Source organism: Lissotriton helveticus, chromosome 11 (genome assembly GCF_964261635.1).
Source record: "Lissotriton helveticus chromosome 11, aLisHel1.1, whole genome shotgun sequence".
Taxonomy (NCBI): Eukaryota; Metazoa; Chordata; class Amphibia; order Caudata; family Salamandridae; genus Lissotriton; species Lissotriton helveticus.
In genome coordinates, this window is record NC_136072.1 from 63,293,199 (window position 1) to 63,318,153 (window position 24,955).

Below are 24,955 nucleotides of genomic sequence, written 5' to 3' on the forward strand. Positions count from 1 at the left end.
TTTCCGTGGCCAATTCCGTATATTTCCAGTTCCCTCTGCTTTTTTCCACTTTGAATTAAATTCATAATTTTGGTTAATATCTTTTAGGCCATCTTAAATCCCTGTATGGGTACCAAGCTTTGTTGAGTTTACAGAGAAACCCTAGCCTTCCAGTTATGGTCTTTCTTTATACTAATATCATACCATGAGACTGTGTGCAGGGGATTTGCACTGCAGGGAAATCAGATATAAAATAAGTTCATGAAAACTAACAAGAAACCCAATTCTATAAAACAACATTACCTCTTTGCATCTGCTGAAGGTCAGGTTTGTGCATTTGGAAATTAGCACAAAGTTGGTACTGCTTCAACACTAATAAAAGTGAAACCTAAGTTCTTCCCACTGTCATCGTGTGCTTCACGCTACTAGATTTAGACGAAATGAAGATGCATTCAAAGGAAGAAAAGAGGCTGTGCTTAAGGCGGGCGACTCCTCTGTTGAAGCAGAGGAGCGTTGCCCCACTTGCATTACCTCCAAAGCCACAGAGATAAAAAATAAAATGGTAGTTCATTACCATTTTATTTTGTATTCCCCCCCTCCCGAACAGAGCGTCAGGATGGGGGTGGGGCCGCTGCTGAGTGACAAACGCAGGGTGGGATGCTTTTACCCTTGTTTAAAGTGTGCATGGCATTTTGGCCAGCCGTCTTGCGATGTCCAGCCACAGATGCACACTTTAAACCTCTCAATGTAGCGGTCTAAAGACAGCTGGGCTGAGAGTAAGTGCGGGCTTCCAGAGCGCTGTGGAGCGCCGAGTGAGGCCTCACCCTGCATTGAGGGCACTGCTCACATGCTTCATGTGAGCAGCACGATGAATGGGCAAGGGAGTTTCCTGGTAGCCGGGATGCTGTGGAAGGAAGAAGACGTCCACAACAGAGGACGTCATGTTCGTCTCCAGGTACGTTTTTTATGCATTATTTTCGCGGAACTCACCCCCCCACCCCAGGACATGCCATCCGCCAATGAATGAAGACCACACTGAAGATCCGTTACATTTTGTCAACAGAATTACAGAAAAGCACTTTATACGACTAAGACTTGATACAAACCTGTGGAGGAATTCGTGCCCCTTGTTGTATGCATGGATGGTGGAGAGCCCCTGGATGCTTGAAGTGATGTGTGAAATGAACGGAGACTGGCTGATGTTGTCCAAACGCTTTAGCTCTCGAATGAAGACTCTGAAACAGACAAAGGAGCAACAGAGAAGTCAGCAGGGTCAAAGTTTACAATAACCACATGCCAAGGTCCTGAAAAGAGATCATCTCAAAATTCACATATGATCATCATAAGTGTGCACAATGATTAGAACTTGATACACCCATTTGAAGGCTCCCATCAGAGCCCTGACAGCACGTTCCATGGAGTGCAACTGGGTTGGGAAGTTGGGTGTCCTGATAACACCTAATTTGAAATAGTTCACACTCAACAACATAAGCCTAAACTTCCAGTCCACTTGCGCGCTCAAGAAGAAGAGCGTGGACAGGCTTAAAGACAACCTACTGGTAAATAATTCCGGGACCCTCACTGGGGAGGGAACTCGGAGTTCATAAACTTTGACAGGAGTGCCCCACATAGGTTTAAGAGGGGCAGCTCCATGCAGAATTTTCAAAATACCCTCAGACTATCTGAATTAGTTTCAAGTTTTCAATACGCAAATCTACCTTATGTGGATATCCCAATAATTAGGCATGATCCAACCATAATAGCCCTGTGTTGAATAACCATGAACAAAAATAATGCAACGTTTTCCAGCAAAAGCGGACATGGAACACAGCATGTTGCCAGAAGGAATACGAACTTTCCAGTGTTATCTTCTTTCCATGAACCTACTTAAGTGTCAGCTTAAGTGTCAACAGTTTATCAGACTCTGACCTATGCCTAGAGTCCCATGCCCACAAGGGGATTGTTTATACCTGGATACCTCACACACATGCCAAAGAAGCAGAATATTAATGCAATTGGTTCTTGGTCACCTACAAGCTGAACTGCGCACTTTTTCTTGTCAGCCTCCCAGAGTACCAAATGTATTCTTCCAGATTCAAAATCCAGCCAGAAAACTGCCACACTCCAAAGGAAGCATGGTTATATATTTACTGTCTTTATTCATCATAGGAATTTTCACTAGATACATTTTCCATGATCTGCCCTACTGATAAGTGTTTTCCTGGAATACTTTCGAAGAAAAAGAACATCTCTAGATACTAAGTTTCTTCTTTTAAAATGTTATTAATGTTGCTAATTAAACTGTAGATGCATTATACCTAAACATACACAATGCTGCTATTTTGAAATTGTGAACAAAATAAGTGGCATCCAGACAGCACTGCCTTACAAAAGAGAAAGGTACTGTGTGCCTTTAAAGGACTAAGGCTGACCAAGATATCCCAGAGGGCACTAACCTGGCAGTCAGTGTTTCCACTCTTCAGACGCGGTGTCCATGACTACTGGTCTCTGCTCATTTTTCATATTTGAATAATAATTATTTTAGTGAGTCTTTTAACAACATCTCTAGTCAGTCTACATCTCTTCGTGCTCTTTTCCGTTCACCCTGGTTTTTGTCAGGAATGTCAAATCATTTTCTGCGTTACTACCCCGACTTCAAAATTTGTGAAAACTGAATTAATTTTATTTTTATACAAGGGCATTAAAATCGGTTTTAACTGGGGGCTTTGTATATGTAACAGAGGACTTCGATCTGGCGGGATCGCCGCTCCACCCTGAAGTGGCGTATGCGCTCTGAATAGTGTTGCATCACTTGATTATCTAGTCTTCCGACCTAACGAGCATGTGCAGTGAAATGAGCCGCTTCATAAATCAGATTGCTGCTCACCCATGCAGCGTGCATGCCGGCAGCCCTTACATCAGGGGAACGGCAAAAGGCAAGTACACCAGCATCCGTCCGTGGCCAGATTACAACTAGTGCCAGTCCCTCTGGTTCTTTCAACATGGAACACATGCACTTTTACCCTGCAAGAGAATCACTTGCACTTAATGCTATCGACCAACAGTGTATTTGCTTCTTCACCCCCAAAAGGGACCTAATGGGCCATGTTTGTTGTCGGTTTTGTAAGTTCTCTAAATTGCCTGCCCTTAGTTCCAAAGTTATGTCTCATTCAAAAGAGAATGAGCTTTATGTCAATACACCTGCTTCAACTCATGTCCTACACAGTTACTTATTAAATGTGAAATCACTTGCTAAATATCTGCCAGATAGATTTGATTTTGTTAATGAACAAATACCAAATGTAACGTTGCCATTTGAAACCTGGCTGCATGAATTATCAACCCTTGACACTGCAGTGAAGACACCAAAGCACAACTAGCCAAACACACTGAAGAGGTTAACGAAAGGAAACTACGAAAGTATCGCAGAGATACTATCGATTATAAACTCGGCGAAGTTTACACCTGGGCCAAAGTATATGCCAGAAAACGCCAGAATCGTCCATATACCACACAAACAGACACCTCATCTATAGACACAGACACATCTGAAACATCCAGAAGAGCAGCATCAACGTCTAAACCACATGCAAGTACCAGCACAATGGCACAGCCTTTTTTAGAATTAGGCCCCAACGAAAGGGAAGACCCAGGAGGTCAAAGAGAAGAAAATTCCACAGAGAAGGAGAAGGATCCACCACAAACCAGAAACGTTACAGCCAAGAAGGACAAGAAGAATCGACATTGAATAACTTAGTAATCAACATTTCCGATGTCAAACTTGGAATATGCTACTTACCAGTATGCATCTGTTCTTGGCATAGAGGGCTGCAGAGTGGTACATTTATGAATAGATCGCCATCTGGTGTTGGGCTCGGATGATTGCACTTGTTTTTCTTCTGGAGAAGTCTTTGTCGTCATAGATGACTCCTCCTCTTGGTGTTAGTGCGCATGGGCATCGGCTCCATCCTTAGATTGTTTTGCCATAGTAGGGTTAGATGGAGTAGTGTAGTATAATACATAAAGATATGCCCATGTAAGTGTATCTAAATAAGATAATGTTGGGACAGACACAGGTTTCCGGGGAGGCAGGGAGGGCATGTACCACTCTGCAGCCCTCTATGCCAAGAACAGATGCATACTGGTAAGTAGCATATTCCGTTCGAGGCATATGGGCTGCAGATGGTACATTTATGAATAGATTGTACAGCAGTTACCTCCCTAGCGGTGGTCACCAGTGTCTGTCGCAACTGTTTGAAATAGAGTTTTTAATACAGCTTGGCCCACTCTGGCTTGTTGTGCAGCCTGTACATCAACACAGTAGTGCTTTGTGAATGTATGTGGTGTAGACCAAGTTGCTGCTCTACATATGTCATCTAGGGGAATGTTCCCTAAGAATGCCATAGATGCTCCTAGTTTTCGTGTAGAATGAGCTCTAGGAGGAACAGTTAATGTTCTCTTTGCTTTAATGTAACATATTTGTATACATCTTACAATCCATCTAGCGATGCCTGCTTTAGAGATAGGATTGCCCTTATGTGTTGGGGAAAATGCTACAAATAGTGGTTTAGTTTTCCTGAAGTTTTGTGTTCTTTCTATGTAGTACAAAATGGCTCTTTTGACATCTAGTGTATGTAGAGCCCTTTCTGCTACCGTCTGTGGCTTTGGAAAGAAGACTGGTAGTTCCACTGGCTGGTTGATGTGAAATGCTGAAATTACTTTAGGCAAGAACTTTGGGTTTGTTCTAAGAACCACTTTATTCTGGTGTAACTGTAGGAATGGTTCTTGTATTGTCAATGCCTGTAATTCACTTACTCTCCTGAGTGAGGTAATGGCTATAAGGAAAGCCACCTTCCATGTAAGGAATTGTATTTCGCACCTATGCATAGGTTCGAAAGGTGGCCCCATTAGTCTGGTGAGTACTACGTTGAGGTTCCAGACTGGGGAAGGTGGTAATCTTGGTGGAATGACTCTTTTAAGGCCTTCCATGAAGGCTTTTATCGCTGGTACTCTGAACAGTGATATGTGCTGCCTGTTTTGTAGGTACGCTGCTATAGCTGCTAGGTGTACCCTGATAGATGTGTACGCTAGATTACATTGCTGTAAGTGTAATAAGTAGCAGATAATCTCCTTTGTTGATACGTCCAGAGGGTTGATATTGTTATTAGTACAGTGTATAGCAAACCTCTTCCACTTAGCTGCATAGCATGCTCTGGTGGTGGGACGTCTCGCTTGTTTAATTATCTCCATGCAATTTGGGGGTAGATCTAAGTATCCAAATTCTAGGATTTCAGGAGCCAGATCGCTAGGTTCAATTGTGTGGGATCTGGGTGCATTATTTCTCCATGGTTCTGTGTAAGGTGCATGGGTAGAATTCGTAGCTTTTGATGTGGCACTTATGAGAGTTGCAGGAGCGTGGTGAACCACGGTTGTCTTGCCCACGTGGGTGCTACTAGTATCATGGTCATTGAGTGTTGTTGTAGTTTTCTGACCACTAATGGGATTAGTGGGAGAGGGGGAAAAGCGTATGCAAATTTGTTGGACCAATTTATCCATAACGCATTGCCCTGCGACAGGTGGTGCGGGTACCTGGACGCGAAGCTTTGGCATTTTGCGTTCTGATCAGTGGCAAAGAGGTCTATCTCTGGCTGTCCCCATCTTTGGAAGAATGGCTGCAGTATTTGTTGGTGCAGTTCCCATTCGTGTATTTGTTCCGACTGTCTGCTTAAGATGTCTGCTATCTGGTTTTGGACTCCTGGTAGGTGTTCGGCTAACAGATAGATGTTTTGAGGAATGGCCCATCTCCAGATTTCCTGTGCTAGTCTGGATAGTTGGAGAGAGTGCGTCCCCCCTGTTTTTGAATATAATACATTGCTGTCATGTTGTCTGTTCTGATCAGGACTGCTTTGTTGGTAACATGTATTTGGAAGGCTTTCAATGCTAGAAACACCGCTAGTAGTTCTAGGTAATTGATGTGCAGTCTTTTTTCCCGCACACTCCACCTTCCTTGTACTGTGTATTTCTCCATATGTGCTCCCCATCCTGTGAGCGATGCGTCCGCTGTTATTGTCACCTGTGGAATTGGTTCTAGGAACGACCGCCCCTTGGCAATGTTTGTTGTGTTCCACCACTTCAGAGAGCGGTGTGTGCGGTCGTCTACCAACACCAGATCTGTAATCTGTCCTTGAGCCTGATTCCACTGTGTCGCTAAGCATTCTTGTAGCGGACGCATTTGTAGTTTGGCATATGGTATTAGCAGTATGCAGGATGACATCATCCCTAATAGCTGCATGAACACTCTTGCTGGTAGTGAGTGTTGTGGCTGGAATCTTTGAATGATTGTAAGCATTGTTTGGATCCTGACTGGATTGGGGTATACTTTGGCTTTTTCTGTGTCTATAGTAGCCCCCAGATATTGTTGAACCTTGCTTGGTTGTAGGTGTGACTTTGTGTAGTTCACCGTGAACCCTAGCTGGTGTAGTAGCTGAATTGTCTTTTGTGTGTTTTGAAGACATTCCTCTTGTGACTTGGCCTTTATTAGCCAGTCGTCCAAGTATGGGAAGACATGTATTTGTTGTCTTCTTAGGTGAGCTGCCACCACTGCCAGGCATTTTGTGAACACCCTTGGTGCCGTTGTGACACCAAACGGAAGGACTTTGAACTGATAATGTTGTCCTTCTACCACAAACCTGAGGTATTTCCTGTGGGCTTTGTGAATCGGGATATGAAAGTAAGCGTCTTTTAGATCCAGTGTAGAAAGAAAGTCCCCTTTCTTCAGTAAAGGAAGTACCTGTTGGAGTGTGACCATGTGGAAATGTTCCGAATTTATGTATGCGTTGAGAGGTCTTAGGTCCAGTATCGGTCTTAGAGACCCATCCTTTTTGGGAATTAGGAAGTATAGGGAGTATACTCCTGTTCCTTCTTGGTGCTGTGGAACCTTCTCTATGGCATGCTTTCCTAGCAGGGATAGTACTTCCTGCTTTAACAGTGTCAGGTGATCTTGTTTCATTGGACGCTGTTTGGGGGGGATGTTTGGTGGGGTAGATGTGAGTTCCAGGCAATAACCATGTTGGATAATTTGTCTCACCCACCTGTCTGATGTGATGTTTTCCCAGACAGGTAGGAACTGTGATAGGCGTCCCCCGACCGGTGTTATATGGTCTGGGGGGAGCTGTATGAAGTCACTGCTTTGGGGTTGGAGAGTTGCGGTTGTTGTTTCCGCGACCTCTACCCTTGTTGTTGTTACCTCTGTAACTACCTCTAGAATTACCTCTGGGTGATGTAGGTGTAAAAGAGGTTTGTTGCTGGCTTGTACCTGTATTTTTGGATCCTCCTCTATAGGTGGACCTACGAAAGGAACCTCTTTGTGTCGGCTGTTGCAATGCTCCCATTGATTTAGCCGTTTCCGTATCCTTTTTCATCTTTTCTAAGGCCTCATCTGTCCCTGTGCCGAAAAGTGTTTTCCCATCAAAAGGTTGGTTCAGTAACGATGTTTGTACCTCTTGTTTGAACCCTGATACCCTAAGCCATGCATGTCTCCTTAACATGATGCTTGTGTTTGTAGCTCTTGCTGCAGTGTCTGCCGCGTCTAGGGCGCACTTTATGGAAGTGTTAGTAATTAACTTCCCTTCTTGTATGAGTTGATCTGCCCTCTTTTGATGTTCTTTAGGGAGATGTGTGATGAGTTTTTCTAATTCATCATAATGCGCTCTGTCATACCTTGCAAGTAGTGCTTGCGTATTAGCTATGCGCCAGCTGTTTGCCGCTTGAGATGCTACTCTCTTGCCAGAGGCATCTATTAGCTTAGACTCTTTGTCAGGAGGTGGAGCTTCTCCTGTAGATAAAGAGTTTGCTCTCTTACGCGCGTTTGTGACCACTAGTGAGTCTAGAGGAATTTGCCCTTTAATGTATATTGGGTCTTTTGGAGCTGCCCTATATTTCTTATCGATTCTTGGGATCAGTACCCTAGCCCTCACTGGGTCTTTGAATATCTCTGATGTATGACTGAGAAGGCCCTTAAGCATTGGTAGTGTTCCTGATGTTCTTTGTGCAGTAGGTAGTGTTTCTAATAAGAAATCCTCTATTTGAGGTTCTGCATGTAGTTCTACCTTGTGATATGTTGCTGCTCTATTAATGAGTTGCGCAAAACCAGTATTATCATCAGGAGGTGAAGGTTTTGAAGGATACATTTCAGGGTCGTTATCGTTATCTGACCCTACATTGTACTCTTCCCATGGGTCTGCCTCCTCTGGGATTGTGTCTTCATCATCCCCAGGATGTTCCCCCTCCCCTGTGTCACTCTCTACATCTGTTGTAGGTGTAGATGGTCGTGTGGGAGGAATATTTGGTCTATTGTGAGGAAGAGGAGAAGATGGTGTGTGTCTAGGTTTTGGAGAAGGGGGAGGAGTTGTATTTGTCCCCATTGTTCTCTTCTTCGGATGAGTTTTGTCGTCCGAATGTTCATTCTTCCTCTTTTTAGGTAGTTCTGTGACTACCTTGCCAGTTTTTGGATCAATAAACAGAGTCTTTTGTTTAGGATCGGTCTTGTATTCCTGTGTCGGTACCGCAGTTTTCGGTTCCGAAAGGTGTTTTTTCTTCTGACTGTCCATTTGTATTTTCGGCACCGAGATTTTATTCGGATCCGATGTCTTCGGTATCGAAGATGTCCCCGGTGTCGAGGGTGTTTTCGACGTCGAAACGTGTTTCGGTGTCGACATGGACTGCTTCGACTTCGAGCTTTCCTTGACTTGGAGCTTCGGTGTCGATGTGGTCCGTTTATCGGAACCACCATGATGGGAGACCGAGGGTTTCGGTTTCGTTGCCGGGCTCGAAGGCGGGGCGTCGGAAACTTTTTTCGGTTGTCTGACCGGGCTCGAGGGCGGGGTCGACACCGTGCGGGGTCTGTTCTTTGGTAAAGGGACGTCGTCACTCACGGTTTGTTGGACGTCGATTTCCTCGACGTCGGACTCGTCCACTTCAGACCCCGCCTCGTCGGCCTCTTCTTCCTCCTCTTCTGGGTGCTGGTCCTCGAACAGCTCCGGGATTGCTTGTGACTGCATTCTCGATACCTCGTGTCTTCGGGCTCGACGGTTTCTAATCGTCGATTTTGAAGAGAACGCTGCACAGGCCCACAGTCCCTGGATTCGTGTTCAGGGGACAAGCAGAGGTTGCACACCTCGTGTAGGTCCTTGTGTGGGAACTTAGCACCACACGTTGGACATTTTTTGAAGGGAGTCCTTTCCATGGACCCCGGGCTGGACTACTTCGAGTTTCTCGTAGTCGTCGTCCTTCGAAACGCGTTGGTATGGAAATGAAGTCGCGTTCGATAACAATACCGTCGAATTGGAAAGGGTTACGCGCCGAATATAACCTTCTTTATCGAAGTCGGTCCGGAGCGCTTCGATCCTCATCCGAACCCGATGGCGGAAAAAAACAATCTAAGGATGGAGCAGATGCCCATGCGCACTAACACCAAGAGGAGGAGTCATCTATGACGACAAAGACTTCTCCAGAAGAAAAACAAGTGCAATCATCCGAGCCCAACACCAGATGGCGATCTATTCATAAATGTACCATCTGCAGCCCATATGCCTCGAACACTAAATTACAGACAACCATCTTACAGAAAGGCACGTCTTTTGTTCCAACAGCTAAGACTAATCATTTGGAACTCAACATAAGTTTCTTCAAGCTTATGAGAAAACTCAGACTACGTCATTTTTTCGAAAATATTATTACTGAACCAAAAGATCCGGATGGGGATCAACTTAAAGGTCTCACTAGTACTAGTACATATATGGCGCCTGTAAGCCACAAGACACTTGATTTATTTGAGCAGTTGGTTAAACAAGATTTAGCCAAAATCAACTATCGCAAAGAAACGAAAGCCATGAATCTTACACAGAAAGAGTATGCCATACTCAATTCCATAGCTTACAACAAAACCATCACATGCCAGAGGGCGGACAAAGGTGGAGCACTGGTTATTTTAAATACGGCTTACTATGTAGCTCAAGTACAGGCACATCTGCAAAATGAAAATGTATATATTGAATTGGATTCAAACCCCACACGGGAGATTCAAGCAACGTTGCAAAAAGTCATCCAAAGCACTATGGACAAAGGCATAGTGAATGAAAAAATGAAAAAAATTCTGACCACTGATCATCCTAAACCTCCAAGGTTTTACATGACACCTAAAATTCATAAAAACTCTTTAAAACCGCCCTGCCGTATCAACATGTGGAAGCTTACACGAACCTGTGGGGAAACTGCTAGACAGATACCTCCAACCTTTTGTTATCACAATGGGCTTGTTTGTAAAAGATACCACGGATTTTCTAAACAAATTGACAACAATAAATTTAGAACAGGAAGAACAAGTCATAATGTGCAGTATTGATGTCCAAGCTTTGTACACTTCTATACCACATCAGTTGGGTATAGAGGCAGTGGAAAAGGCTTTACTGGAAATGGATTATGAGGAGTCCATGAAAATATTCTTACTGGAACTTCTAAATGTCACGCTTATGCACAGCTATTTCAAATGGGAGAACCAATGTTACCTTCAAAAAAGCGGCACATCTATGGGGAACTCGGCAGCACCTTCATATGCTAATATCTTAATGCACCAATATGAAAATCAGCACATACTACAAAATCACATGTGGAAAGATCACCTATGTCTATATTTAAGATATATAGACGACATATTTATCTTATGGAAAGGAACCAAAGAGGTGTTGATAAACAACATAATGGAGCTAAATAAAGTTGATGAACGAATACAGTTCACCTTTGAAGTTCAAGATGAAATTATAAACTATTTGGATGTTACAGTAATGAAGAAGAACAACAAGTTTGAAACTACCTTATTCATCAAAAAAACTGATCTGAATAACATGTTGGCATACCAGAGCTTCCACCCACAAGCACTCAAACACCATTTACCATACTCGCAATTATTGCGGGTGAAGAGAATGGCCTCAGACCCCATGGAATTCACGGACCAGTCACACAAAATGATCCAACGTTTCAGAGATAGAGGATATCCAGAGACAGTTTTGAAACAATCAATGGAGCGTGTTATAACACGCAATAGAAAATCATTGCTATCATCCCAGAAGGTTACAAAAGAACCCAAAATCACATCTGTGAGTAAGTTTTCTACAGTCAGTCCACAATATAAAATTATCATCAAGAAGCACTGGCCTCTTTTACAAACGGAACTGGATTTTAAAAACATCTTTAGAGAAATGCCTATTTTCGCATTTTCCCGGGGGAGGAACTTGGGAGAAATTATTAAACAAGCACCCATCGAAGGACCAGCAAAAAAGTTCAAGGGCACTGTCCCCTGCAGAAACTGCAGTACCTGCAATAATATTATACAAGGCAACATAATCACACACCCGATGAGGGGTAAAAATCAGTTTACGGGTGAATGCTACATGCGACACGACCAACATTATCTATATGATTAAGTGCCCATGCGGCAAAGCATATATCGGTCAGACTGAAAGAAAACTGAAGGTGAGACCTAATGAACACAAGAGTAACATTAGGACTAGAGCTCTGAAATCAGTAGTGGCTACCCATTACATTGAAGCGAATCATCAAATCAACCAAATCAAAGCATGTATTTTGGAAGTTGTAGAAAAACGTGATGATAGAGACAATAAGAAAACATTATTGAAACGTGAAAATTATTGGATATTTCATCTACAGACCCTTAAGCCTAGGGGGATGAACGAAAGGACTGAATTTGGCTGCTATTTATGATATGTTGCTATACATCGTAGCGATTCCTATGAGTAAAACAGAGCAGAGCTGAACAGATGTTGAGGCTCACAATTTATAAATTTATATGTTGGTTTAAAAGTCATACTATTTCATTTATATAATAATGCCTATGTATCCAATATCAAAATCACTGGTACTTTGGAGAAGATAGTTGTCAATGAGCAAGTTTTGAGGTTCATTGCACACACTGAATATCTTTATTTAGATCAGAGGCGAACACGAGTGAATATTGATGTCCTGTTCCTTTAACATGGTACCAACGCGCAGCGTCATTGTCAGAAACACACCCCTTTTTTAAGCACGTCACACGCCAACTCACTACCGTGAGGAGAAGCATGGCGGAAGCCCCGAATCCCGCTTAGGCGTTTTTGCAATTTAATAGCGGTAAGCTATTTTTATTTACGTGTCAACTGGCGAGCGATTTTGATTAAAGCGCGATGCGCGCTTTTCTTTACGTTTATGGTTATGAATTTGGCATCAAGCATGACTAATAACGCCACGCAAACGCTACAGATCATGTTTTCATATTATTTGAGCACCTTTTTCCGATTTTCAAGCAACGCTACGCACGCCGAGAACCTTGTCATGAGCACTTTTGCACAACCCACTTTAACCCTTTGCACTGCTCGATAATGGAATTATAATCCCAGTGTGTTAATACACATGAACAAGTGTTTCAAGAATGTATAGCTGTAATGCGTAATTAACACTACCCGTCACACGTAAACAGGCATGAATAGAGGTAGTTAACTGTAGAGGTAGAAATTCGGTTACAGAACCACAATGTGGTTTCATTTATATTTACAGATTTCCCTGATGAAGGCTAATGCCGAAATGCATTGGAAATAGCTATTCAGGAGAAATTGATGGACGAATAAGAAACGTTGATATATATGAAAGTCTATGAAATTATAGAAAATTGAAGAATTCATGATTTTGGATCTAGAAGTATGAATAAAATACTTTAAAGAAATCAAGAAGTATCGAAAAGCTTTATTGAAAAACTGGCTGTTGGAGAACACCCACACATCTCGTATCGGTGCAACAGTTTTTTTATTCCTGAGGTTTACTCAATGAAAAGTGTTCAAAAAATAAATAAGCAGGGAAAAGGGCTGGCTATAATTCACAAGATGAATTTGGCATGCATGCTTCTTAATCTCTCGTATGTTCTTAGTACTGCATACTTGTATAGGGAGCTGGCTCTTTAGGTGTTATATCAAGAACCTGATATAAGGAGTCCAGGGGTTCCCCTATGAGTGGACAGGGGCCTGCTATGCTATCCTAAAGTACTCGGTTAGGGGGTAGTGTGGTCGTGCAGCCCTAGGCTCAACACAGAGGAGTGCAAGACATTTGCAAATATACGCAACAATAAATAAATGAGACACTACTCAAGAAGGAGATCCACACCAATTTATAAATGTAGAAAAGTATCTTTATGTAGGTTTAGGCATCAGAAAAAATCGTTCTGGTAACTAAGTTTTCAAATAAGAACTCTTTTCACTTTAAAAAATTAACACTGCAATTTCAGAGTTCTGAAATGTTATCCTATTGAAGGAAGGCCAAGTTCTGCATATAGGTATAGTACAGAGACTTACAAGCCCAATCTCCAGGAGGTAAGGTGAGTGGCAAGCAAGGGCCAAGGTAGCACCCACAGTACACCACCAGTGGCACGAGGGCGGCCAGGCGAATAGTGCAAAACAGCATTGGGAGCCCAATAGTTTTCTATAGAGATCAATCACTGTGGAAAGAGGCTGCAGGCTCTGGCTGGAAGGTCAGTCGGGGTGAACCAATAGGCTTGCGATGCTCTAGAACTGAGGAATACCTGGGGTCCTCTTCTCCACAGCCCTATGGCAACGGATGCAGAGGTGTCTTTAGGTGTCGGGTTTCCTTACCGGGAGCGGTCGCAGTCGAGAGGGCCTGCATGCAGAGGCTGCAGGGGAGGTCGAGGAGTCCAAGATGGAAGAAACCACGATGGACTCCAGCTCTGGAGGGCTGGGGGACCGTGTTGACCACGGTGACCTGCTTCATCTCGGCCCAGAGGCGACAGGTGTAGTGGTGGTTACAGGTGTCAGGTTTTGGCAGTTCTGGAGGGCTCAGAGTTTGTTTTCCTTTTGGAGTTCCTGCCCGATGCAGAGAACAGTTCTGCTGTTCTTCTGGAGGTCTTGGTCTTTAGGAAAGAACTGCTCCAAATCAAACACTGTATGCAAACTCCAACAAGTGGCATGTAATTGTCCATGCTACAGAAATAGCTGCAGCATTCCCCGTTTAAAGAGTGTGTCCTGGGACATGCGGTCGGCGCCCAGTGGTGTGAGATCAAAGAAAGATACAATAGCAAAAGGCAGTGTTAACTTGACTGGTAACCTGAACGGTGTCACTTCAATCCACTGTGGTATGGCATCACTGTATTTCTGATCCCTTCACTGGACATCACAAGATGCTCTCTTCTGAGTTCACCAACCTTTTCTTACATTGGAGTTTCAGCAATTTTTTACAGCATATGGAAAAATAAAGGATCTCCCCGATCATCAGTCTGCGGTAATTTTATCCCACTTCAGAAAGCAAAGTTTTTGGGGAGAAGACATGGCTGCTATGTGCAGGCATACAGATTAGGGTAAAACACGTCTTGACTTAATGACCCACACCCCAACTCATCTCTAGATCTTTCTGAACAGGATTTTGTCAACTAACTAAATCAGTACCACCTCAGATCAGAATGACTTGGGTAAGAAATACATTCCTCCATTTTGCAGACAATTGTGTGTGCTCTAGCTCTGTACAGTACATTTTTTGTCTCCATGTAGTCTTTCAGTTTTGCCACCTTAGAAACTACAGCACTCCATGTCTTTAGGTGTAGTGCTCAGATATTCCATGCAATCATCTCCACTGAACTGGTCCTCATTAGTGTCTCGGGTCAATTTCAACTTAGTCTCCCTTTGGTTTCATGGTCATTGTTTGTCCTCCTAATGTGGTGATATGTGATCCATTTTGCCATTGGAAATTTCTGCAACACAAATCCTAAAATCTTCTCACGCTTGAATATAAAGCATCTCAAATTACTTCGTATCAATGTTACGTCCAACATAAGAGCCAAGGACATGCTATTAGTGTGAGAAAAACGAATCCAAAATGGTTGCTGGGGTCGGTACTTTAGCAGCTGTCAAGACACCACTGAAGGTTTATTTATTTGATTTATTTATTGAATTTATAAGGCGCAACAGCTACCCAAAAAGGGTTTCCCGGCGCCGTGACAGACTAAGCGCAAAATATAGCGGCGGTGGGATGAATTTATTGGTTAAATAGCCAGGTCTTGAGGGATCTGCGGAAGCGGGTGTAAATAGTTTCTTTGTGGATAGCAAGGGGAAGAGCATTCCAAAGGGACAGGCCAAGGTAGAAAAAAGATCTTCCGCCCATCCTGGCGAGTTTAAACCTGGGTACTGTGTAGTTACCAAGAGTTGAAGAGAGCAGATGACGAGTGGGAACGTAGGGGTGGACAAGGGATTGCAAGTACTGAGGTGCCGTGCCGATTTTGATTTTGAACATATAACTCAGGGCTTTGAACTTGATACGGTTCTCCGCCCTGAGCCAATGTAAGTCATGGAGGTACCCAGAGATGGGAGAGGCTCTGGGAACTCTGCAAAGAAGTCTTGCTGCAGAGTTCTGTACCAGCTGTAGTCTACGGATTACTGCCTTGTTGGAACCTAGATACAGGATGTTTCCGTAGTCAAGCAGTGAGGTGATAAGGGCATGGACCACTGTTTTTTGGGTGGCGACTGGAAGCATCCAGATGATCATCCTGAGCCATTTTAGGATGGTAAAACACATGGCTGTAACCTTGACTGCATGATGGTGCATGGTCAGTGAGTCGTCAATGGTTACGCCCAAGTTACGGACATGGCTGGGGGATCGCCGGAGAGCACCCATCTCGGGTGACCAGTGTACTGGGCCCCAGAGATCTTTCCTCTTACCCAGGATCAGGACCTCGGTTTTTTCACCACTCAGTTTAAGGTGGTTGTGATTCATCCATTTTGCAATTTCCCAAAAAGCCCTGCTGAAGGAGAGATGGGGTGTAGGGGGGTCGGTGTTTGAAAATAAAATGGCACTTATGGACTAAATAAATAAATACTAGTTTATTAACTACTAGCCCTTGTCCCGCTCCTTTTCTTCAAGGGAGTATTCAAGACAGCAGGACTGATGTCTTAAGGATGATTCCAGACAGAAAGGCGACAGTCATTTCAACAGAATTAATGTCTCCAACGTAACCACATTAAGGATCTTACCTCGAGACGACATGCAGGATTGTGAAGAGGACAGCGAGAGGTCCGACTGCTACAAGAAACCAGGGGAAGACTGAAGAGATGACGCCCAGGCAGAAGAACACTAGGATAACGTTCTGGATAAACATTTCGGCCTGGAACGGGAGGCGCATATCCACTGTAAAGCACAGAAAGAGAAAACTGTTATATAGTGGAGAGTTCCTGGATGCATTTGAAAGAACAGATCTGTAGTCGTATCCGGTCTACAACAAACAGAGCACAAGTTAAAGACTAAAAAGCATGGGAAAGCACATGGGCCACATTAACTGTGAATGAAAAGTATAGCACAATAGATACAGGTGGACATGTTTCACTAGAGGTAGTTTTTCCAGTTTCCTAAGCTCATGTTCAACCGCACCTGAATCATAGGCAGAGATTTTCAAAAGGGTTGTTGGAAGCCATTTGCTCATGAACCCGCTGAAACATCATATGGCAGAATTTACAGTGTCAAGAACACATTAAATACATTGCAATTTGTCTTCTATTATGTCTGCTTCTGTAATTAAGGTGTAATAATAGTATTATCGCAGTGTTACAGATATGGGGTACCGCATGCTCCAATAGCAGGGATACCTACGATACTGGTAGTACTGAAAGGTGTTATTACTAGTGGATCACAAATTATCCTCAACAGGTTTCCTAAGGAATGAGGAATAACACAGGTAAACAATGTCATCGCACAACATTCCATATTTCTAGGCCCTTTTCCTGAGGACTGCAAAGACGGATTTGTTCCAAAACACCAATGAGGTGGTCCTGCAAGTGTCATTACCGCATGTCTCTGGATAATGGTTGAGGCTGACTAGAGGCATAAGGGCACAGGCCCTTGTATCCCTACCTGTGATGGAAAGCCACAGGCATTCCAAGCTAAAATACAGAAAATGTGATTCAGTCACTTGTAACTGGAGAGGTTAATTTATCCCCTCCCCTCCCGCCTATCCGCCGGTGTCTTACAATACTATGTATGACATTTTAAGCAATTTCTGAGTGACTGGGAGATAACAGGAGTGCAAGAGGTGTCCTCTACATCACGTTCTGTGCTACAGGCAATACAAATATTTTTTCCGCCTGCTGCACAAGCCAGAAAAGTCAGTTTTCCAGGCGTTTTGCTGAAATTCATTATCCTTCGTAAGACTGCTGCCTTAACCCCTAAGGGATGCACTGGCCCTGAATGTTGTTGAAAACAGGGATTACTCTGGAGGTCGTTTTTGGTCTTTGGGCAGACATGACAACATTTATGTTTGCTGATCCATGAGCCTCAACTCAGGACCTGGTAGAGGCCTTGTTTCCTTACTAACAGCCCCAAGGCCTCAGCTCAGTACCAAGAGATGAGCTCTCTTCCCCTGTGTTGTGCTGGTCATCACCTAGCAATGGAGTGCCTTGGCCATGAGTGTATTGCTAGCTTCTCCCTAGAATCCAGCAATTCCCTATTTGTAGTCTACGCCCATTCCCACCCTGCGAAGACCTGGATGAAAGTAAGATAGAATGGACTCAGGCTGGGGATGGCTGAAAGGGAACATTTTAGCTGGCATGTGTTGCCTCCATGAAGAATAAACACTGCACTCCTTGAGACAGTCTCTTGCATTTAACCTTACCAGCAAAGAAAAATTCGACTGAACTTGCACAGAGGGACGTTTGAAATGAACAGAAATCTAAGGTGACTAATCAGTTATCACCCTTCTAAATCCAGCGGTTTTTGAAAAATAGCTACTTTGATAGGTGTATTTCGAACTATTTTAATTCAATTTTCACAAAAGCAAGGGTGCGCAATTCCAGTCCGCGTAGCTTATGCCTGACCGCACAGAGAGCACCCTATGAATAATGCATTGTTTACAGTCTGTGCCTGGCTACACTGAACATAACACATAGAAAGCTGGACCTTTTTATAGTGGACCAAAACGAGGTACACTGTGTAAAGAGTCACGGCCAATAAATGCTCTCTTTTGTGGTAAGGAGGGCGAGCAGTTTAGGCTTATCACAGGATCGTGCTAAGCATTTGTTGTTCTTAGAGAGGCAATAAATGAGACATACACTCTAGAATAAGCCTGAGACCAATTTAGAAAAATAAACTTGTGTGTTTATATAAATTGTGATACTAAGAACTTCGTTATCAGGCGAGTTTTTTTTAAAATATGTATTTTCACGGATAAGTAAACCGTTCACTTAAATGAGTCTTTACGCAGCAATGATTCCTATGGAAGAAAAGGCATAGGTTGCATACAGTTATTTACAGTCAGTTTCTGTGAGTCTGCTTCGGAACTTGTGGTTGAAGGGGGCCAAGGTTCAAAGTACCACCAGCAGTTACTCGTTAACTGCTCTGTGGCGTCTGGGTGCAGAGGTGGCGGTCGAGTTGGGAGATGTCCACGGTACACTGGTGGGAATGAGAGGGGGGGGACCTAGAACCATGATGCACAGGGGGACTTGGGGACAAGCCAGGAGCTCCCAAGCAGGGGCTCAGGTCACTAGGTTTCAGGCAACAAGGGGGCACAACCAGTTCATCTGTACCCAGGCTGGGGTGCTCAGGTGCAGTGTGGAAAAGTCGGCTGCGCTCCGTGTGTCCTAGGGCCTTGCTGTTGTCGCTCTCGCCAGTTGAGGGTGCATAATCAGGACAGCTGGGCCACTCGATGTGTGTCTCTGTAGTGCTGTCGTCCCTCGACAGCTGCTCAGTCTTGGTACAGTGGAAGTCCGGATTGGACTCTTATATGCTCTGTTTGCTGCAAGGGTCCGGTACCCTGGGTACTGATCCTGTGCAGCTCTGGTTGGTCCTCGCATCCTCTCACTTGGTGGGGTGGGGGGGGGGGGGAATCTACCCTTCAGGAGCACATGGTCCTCTTTCTGGGAGGCTGCTGCAGTGAGCTAGCCTGGTAACTGCAACTCAGTAAACAGACTTAGCGTTTTCAATGCCTGTGGACTGCAGGGGAATGGTTCTTCTACTCCAAGGGAGATTGCTGGCAATTTGCGAAGGGCTGGCAGTCTCCCTGCGTTCTTGAAAGCTTTTCAGCTGCAGGGTGATTAGCTGGTCATGACTGTCGAGGCTAGTGCAGGCAGGCAGAGTTTGGCACCAAAAGCGCACAGCAAGTCTTCAGTTCTCACAGCTCTGTATCCTCCTCTTCTGAATCCATCGAATCTCAGTCAGGAGTGCCACCTAAATACTCACTTCAGGGGTGTTAAGGGGAGTGACAGGTAGTAGCCAATGGGCTACTTACCGTTCGGGTGTCTACACCCTCTATATTACCACTTCCAGTAGGAAGTGGGCATAACCCCGACCCAGAGAGCCTAATCTACGAAAATTAAGATGGTAGAATTCTAAAAGTCATGTCCGTATCAGGTAGTCCACCCGAGGGGTGGCACTAGCCAGAAAGGGGAATACACCTCCTGACCACTGTTCCCAATAAGCCGCGCGGGTGGGCGCGCGCGCACGGACGTCACCCCAAGCGCGCAGTGTGCTGAATTTAGCGCGCACAGAAGGACATCTAATCCTTCAAGTCCGTATTCATGTTAATTTCGGCGCCCGTGTGCGCAGCAATTAACATGAATTCTACCTCAAAGGGCTCACAATCAGACCCGCAGCTTGCACTGTTAAGAAAGGAAAAACAGTGTCTCCAAAACGACGTGTGCTTTAGCACACGCTGTGTTGGAGACTCTGCTTTTCTTTTCTTAATTGTACAGCCTCCCGCCGGAGCGAGACTGCTGGAGTGCAATCGATTCAGAGACACTGCAGTGGAATTCGACGCTGAGAGACCTCCGGGAGGTCGCTGCGCACAAAAGACCGGGAGTATTGCAAACACCAAAAGAGACGACACCTGTCAAAAATTGGAACATAGCTGAACAGGAGTAACTTCAAAGCTGCAGACAGCAGGGAGGCCGGAGCTTCGAACACCAGCCCTTTACTGGCGTCTGCTAGACTGCGCCTTACCATTGTCAGAGAGACTTAGGCGCCTGGAGCTAAGCGCCTCCAATAGTGGGCGTCGGGAGAGACAGGTTCACACTGACGGAGAAAGACTTTTCACAAGAGTTCTGAGAGTTTTCACACAATCCTGATGAGCTGTGACTACTACCACGTGCGGGAACAGTCAGTAGTATCACAGCAAGTGCACGACTATAAAAGTGTTGTTAAAATGCTGAGGTCGAAACACATGTGGAATTGAACTGAGGGGATGCGGGGTTATTGGTGAATATATCTGCACCAGGAAAGGGCAAAGGTGCAAAAAGAGAGTCCGTGCATGATTTCACTAGAGAAAACAGTCGCCGAAGGGGAGAAGCCTCGCATATGTTGTTAGAGGCAAAAAAGGCGCTCAACTCATGGAAATAAGCTTTAATTTCTGAGTCCCCTGAGAACTTTGGGAAATTCACACATCTCCTTCACACCTCCAGCACTGAATCACCTCCACAGGTGCGTACCTTTACCATGCAAATACATTTATTGTAGTGATGGCATTATGATTTACAGGAAAATGATTAGTTTGTATGTAGCGCCAAATACTGCATCTAGAGAGCCGATGCCGAGACCCTGCCCCGCCCACACATCATTGCCATTGAGCATGAAGCAGAGAAGGGAGAGGATGTGGCTTTACGGCTAGGGCAGCCGATTTTGTAGCTGGGAAACCAGAGGTTCAAGCCTCGGCGATTGCTTATCTGTGCCATTTGCAGCTAAGATCGGGCATCAAACCTCACGTAGCTCTTCTCTATTGAAATATGTGAACCGGGATTAGAGGGAAACCAGAATTAGTTTGCTATCATTGGTCCGCACTCAATTTGTGTTTGATAAAGAACGGACAACAGCCAGGCTTGATATTTGAGATTGCGTGAAACTGCTAGTTTAACAGTTTCCTCTCTGGTCCGTAAATAATGATTGGGTGTAACCGTAAACTGCAAAAAAGTTTGGGATTTAAGGCTTTCATTATCTAGCTTTATTTATTTGTTGTCGATCTGGAATAAATACATTTGATTTATTTAAATTACCACATTGAGGCTTGTTATTAGATGGTGTTCTTGTCTAATGAGAGTGCCTACTTTCCGGTACTCTCTCTGGTCCGTACAGAGTAATTGATTGCATTATAAATGTTGATACATGGGTACGGATTGGTGGGTTCTAATTTTTGGATGCAATAATTGATCACATGGCTCAATAAATACTTTGGTAACAGCACTTTGGCGGTACAAGAAGAACACGTGTGGATGGAATTTTGCATCCTTCGACATAGTTGTAGTATTGAGAGTTTGAGCTAAAGTTCTCAACTTTAACAAATGATTGTACTTGGAGTTTTATAGATACATCACTATGCTGCAATGGTATATGCATTGAATTGGAGGTAATAGCTCTGTTTTTGTACAAATGTTGTGCCTTAAGGGCTAGAGCTGCCGACTTTGTAGCTAGGGAACCATCTTCGAGTTCAGTGGGAAGCTCAAACACCCTGTGATTCTGTGCAAATACTTAATCTCCCCGTGCCTAAAGATGAATGTGTCCGTCTGTAATGCAACTGGTGCTCATGTAAAGCGCTCTGATACCCTTGCGTCGAGATAGCGCTATATAAAACTGCAAAAAGAGACTTTCTGCATCTGTCCACTCCTATTTGTCATCATCAGCCTCCCCTCCTACGCTCCTCCTCCAGCCTCATTTACTCCAGAGTATGTTTTCATGTGATGTTTACTTTTAGTTTTCTATATAGCCTTGACTCGACCGGAATGTATTGGAGCGCTCAGCACTTTAAAGAAACACCACTTACATTGTACAAACGCACGTTCGTTTTGCTTTAGGCACTGGGAGAATAAGTGACTTGCCCAAAATGACAGGGTGATTGTACTGTTTTTTTTATACACGCCTATCCATGCGCAGTGCCTGTCGGCTGACCAGACAGCCGGCTTTGTCTCCGGCGCTCTCCTCCTGTCTGCCCTCATTGAAGCAGCCGGCTGTGCACAGAGCATAGAAGCACAGGCTGCCTCTGTGCACCCCCTGGCACTGCACTCCTTGCGGCAGACACTTGTTGCAAGCTGGCTACGCGCCACACTTTATTAGGTTAAAAAAAATCAAGAAATCAGCCCGACTGATGACTGAAAAGAAGATTCCGAAATTATCAAGTATTATTGGAGGTATGAAGTTGTCCTTGCTGTATGGTACTTTTTTATTGGCTTTCGTCCAGGGGGGGGGATGCTTTTGGGCACCTATCTTATGCAACAAAAATGGGGCTGATAATTTTAAACTTATGCTGCCAGCGTGAATAATGTCTGAAAAAAATCGACATTTAGACCTAATTCCCTTTATGAGGAAACTTGGAAATGAAAAGTTATAGCCCCATCATTAACTCAAGACAGCTGACTGACAGGCGTGGGAGCTCCTTGTGATGCTGTGCAGTCTCGTTAGTAGATACCGGCTTAGGGAAACACAATGACGGCCTACCCCGCATGCAGACATTGACTGGAGACATTAATTGATTAATGATGGACTTCAGCAAATTCCATAGAAAGTCACAAACTCAACCTGCTACATAAAATGCACATCTCGCGCCCAAGGGCACAGTCTTATTCCAGTAGTCTGTAGTGATTTCTGTAACTTTGAGACAGAGAGCTTCCTCCTCACACATTAGCTTTTGGTCCACAGCCCACAAATATCACACATGTGGCTCTTGTGCCTCAAGTTCTTCGTGACAGTGAAAAGAAGCTTCTGCTCTAAGTGGGCCAGGACCTGCCTACTATGTACAGTGGAAAATAAACAACTATTTGCAATGCAACAGGTCTCGCATTTGCAGGAGTTTGAGCTATTGGCATTGTAAATGGCAATGCCTTTTATTTAAGTGTTTTGAAAACCTGCAAGCTGTGCGTGAACACGCACTTTGTAGTTATAGTCCTTGCTTACGAGAAGCAAGACTGGCAGTAAGAGCCGAGCAGTTACTGCCAGCCTTGCTCCTGGTACACAAGAACTAGAAGTACAAAGTGCGTGTTCACGCACAGCTTGCAGGTTTTCAAAACACTTAAATAAAAGGCATTGCCATTTACAATGCCAATAGCTCAAACTCCTGAAAATGCGAGACCTGTTGCATTGCAAATGCTTGTTATTTTAGGGTTTTAGTACAGACCTAGAACATGTCGCTTTGTGGCTACTTCGGAGCACTGGCTGGGGTGCGGCAGGTGCTGCAGCATCAAAGGGCGTAGAAGAGACTACATTTCTTAGGGGACACGGACAGCCTTGGGGAGAGCTGAACCTTGGTCTGGCCTGGTTCTAAGAGCCAGATCACGAGCCGAGCCATACAAGATGTAACTCGGGTAACAAATGTGAGGAAAATGGTAGACTAGAAAATAGAAAAACATGGATTTTTCATCATATTAAAGTGTTTCAATGGTGAGTAGACGATTATTTAATGGAACTGAGTGATGTTTATTGAAAGTAATATTTTTTTTGAACATGAAACTTTCAAGAATACCGTTGTAGCCGTACCATTTTGCCACAAATTATCCAAACCTTGTCAGCTTCGGGTGAGGTCCTGCTATAAATTGAACCGTAGCCTGGCCCCATTGCTTTGTACTAGTCATCTTCAAGTGAATCCAGTGATCCCACGCCCAGCAGCACTAATTTCTGAGGACTGTTACATATTTTTCCTCAACAAACTTTCATCCAGAGCCAAAGACAGAAAACCATGCACATCTTTTGAGCTAAGCTTTGAGCCCCGGCGCTTATTGTTTTACAAATTAAGCACTGTTTTCCGCAGTATTTGGCAACTGTTGAAGTTGCCAAATGAAGATGAACGCTGCAGTCTACAGCAAGAAGATTCCATCTTTTCACAAAAATTAACTTTGAGAGGGTGACACAGCTGTACATGACCAGCTGTCGCGGGGGGCACCCGGTGCACCATTTTTGTTTTGGTGCCCTCCTCTCATAGCTCTCTTTTCCACAAGTTCACCCACTGCCACTCTGCAAGAGTGCCCCTCATCTCTCCATAGACCCTCTCTCATATATATTTCATTTATTTTATAGTGCTTCTCATACCAGTGTAGGATGTCGGATCACTTTACATCACACATATATTACACAGACATGAAGGCTTATACGTGTGTAAATCAGAGTACAGGAAATGTTACATAAAACAATGGGGATTACAAGGTGTAGGAATACAATGTCATTCATGCTAGCAGAATGTATGTTTTTAGAGAGTTTTGTCTTGAGAAGAGCAAACTCAGGATTCTCAGTCAGTCATATTCACTTTATTCAGTTAATAAAAACGATAAAAGTACACTCCAAACATCTCCTACAACAATATTAAAACATATACAAAGGTCATATTAGAGTAATGGTAGGCACCATAAAAATTCAGCAAGAAAAAGGTCCTCAGCCTTTTGGTTGTTTAAAAACTCAGGATTTTGAAAGCACACATCATGTTTGAGACTCTGTATTTCTTTTGTTAATAGAACACAGCTGCAGGGCTGATAGTGTGCCTTTCAAAAGTATTCATGTGCAGCACCTTGTACATGCAGCAAATAGCATAAATACTTTCAAAAAGGCTCACAATCTGCCCCGCAGCCATGCTCCTATTAACAGTGATGGCACTTGACTTGTCTGAATGCCCCTCTTCTACACTACATTTTTACCTGGATGTGCTCGAGTTGAGGATCTTTAGTAAAATCATATTACGGTACCACCATTGGAGTCCTGTGCTTTTCTGAACCCGAAATGTACTTGCCTGTGTAACCAATTCATGTCTTGGCATGTGTATCTAAATTGAAAACCTGCTTTAAGACCATTCATGTGGTGCTACATGTGTGGAAATGCACTGCCTTTTAACTTTTTTAAGCAAAAGTTTGGAGTGATATTTGGCGCTGCACCCCCACGCATGGTCTGGTTCCTGGCGCACATAGTCTTGGTTGCAGCGCAC

General features: G+C 44.0%; 1 protein-coding gene across 6 annotated transcripts in view; it reads right to left on the minus strand.

The window, feature by feature from the left end:
• ABCC5 (ATP binding cassette subfamily C member 5) overlaps nucleotides 1-24,955 on the minus strand; it is a 233,619-nt gene that overhangs the window by 42,375 nt on the left and 166,289 nt on the right. For all 6 annotated transcript variants that reach the window (XM_078665849.1, XM_078665850.1, XM_078665851.1 and 3 more), the window contains 2 exons: nucleotides 16,056-16,209; nucleotides 1,086-1,214 (listed from right to left, as the gene is read on the minus strand). In XM_078665849.1, the coding sequence (XP_078521975.1) occupies nucleotides 1,086-1,214; nucleotides 16,056-16,209 (283 nt within the window). The remainder of the gene's footprint in view (nucleotides 1-1,085; nucleotides 1,215-16,055; nucleotides 16,210-24,955) is intronic.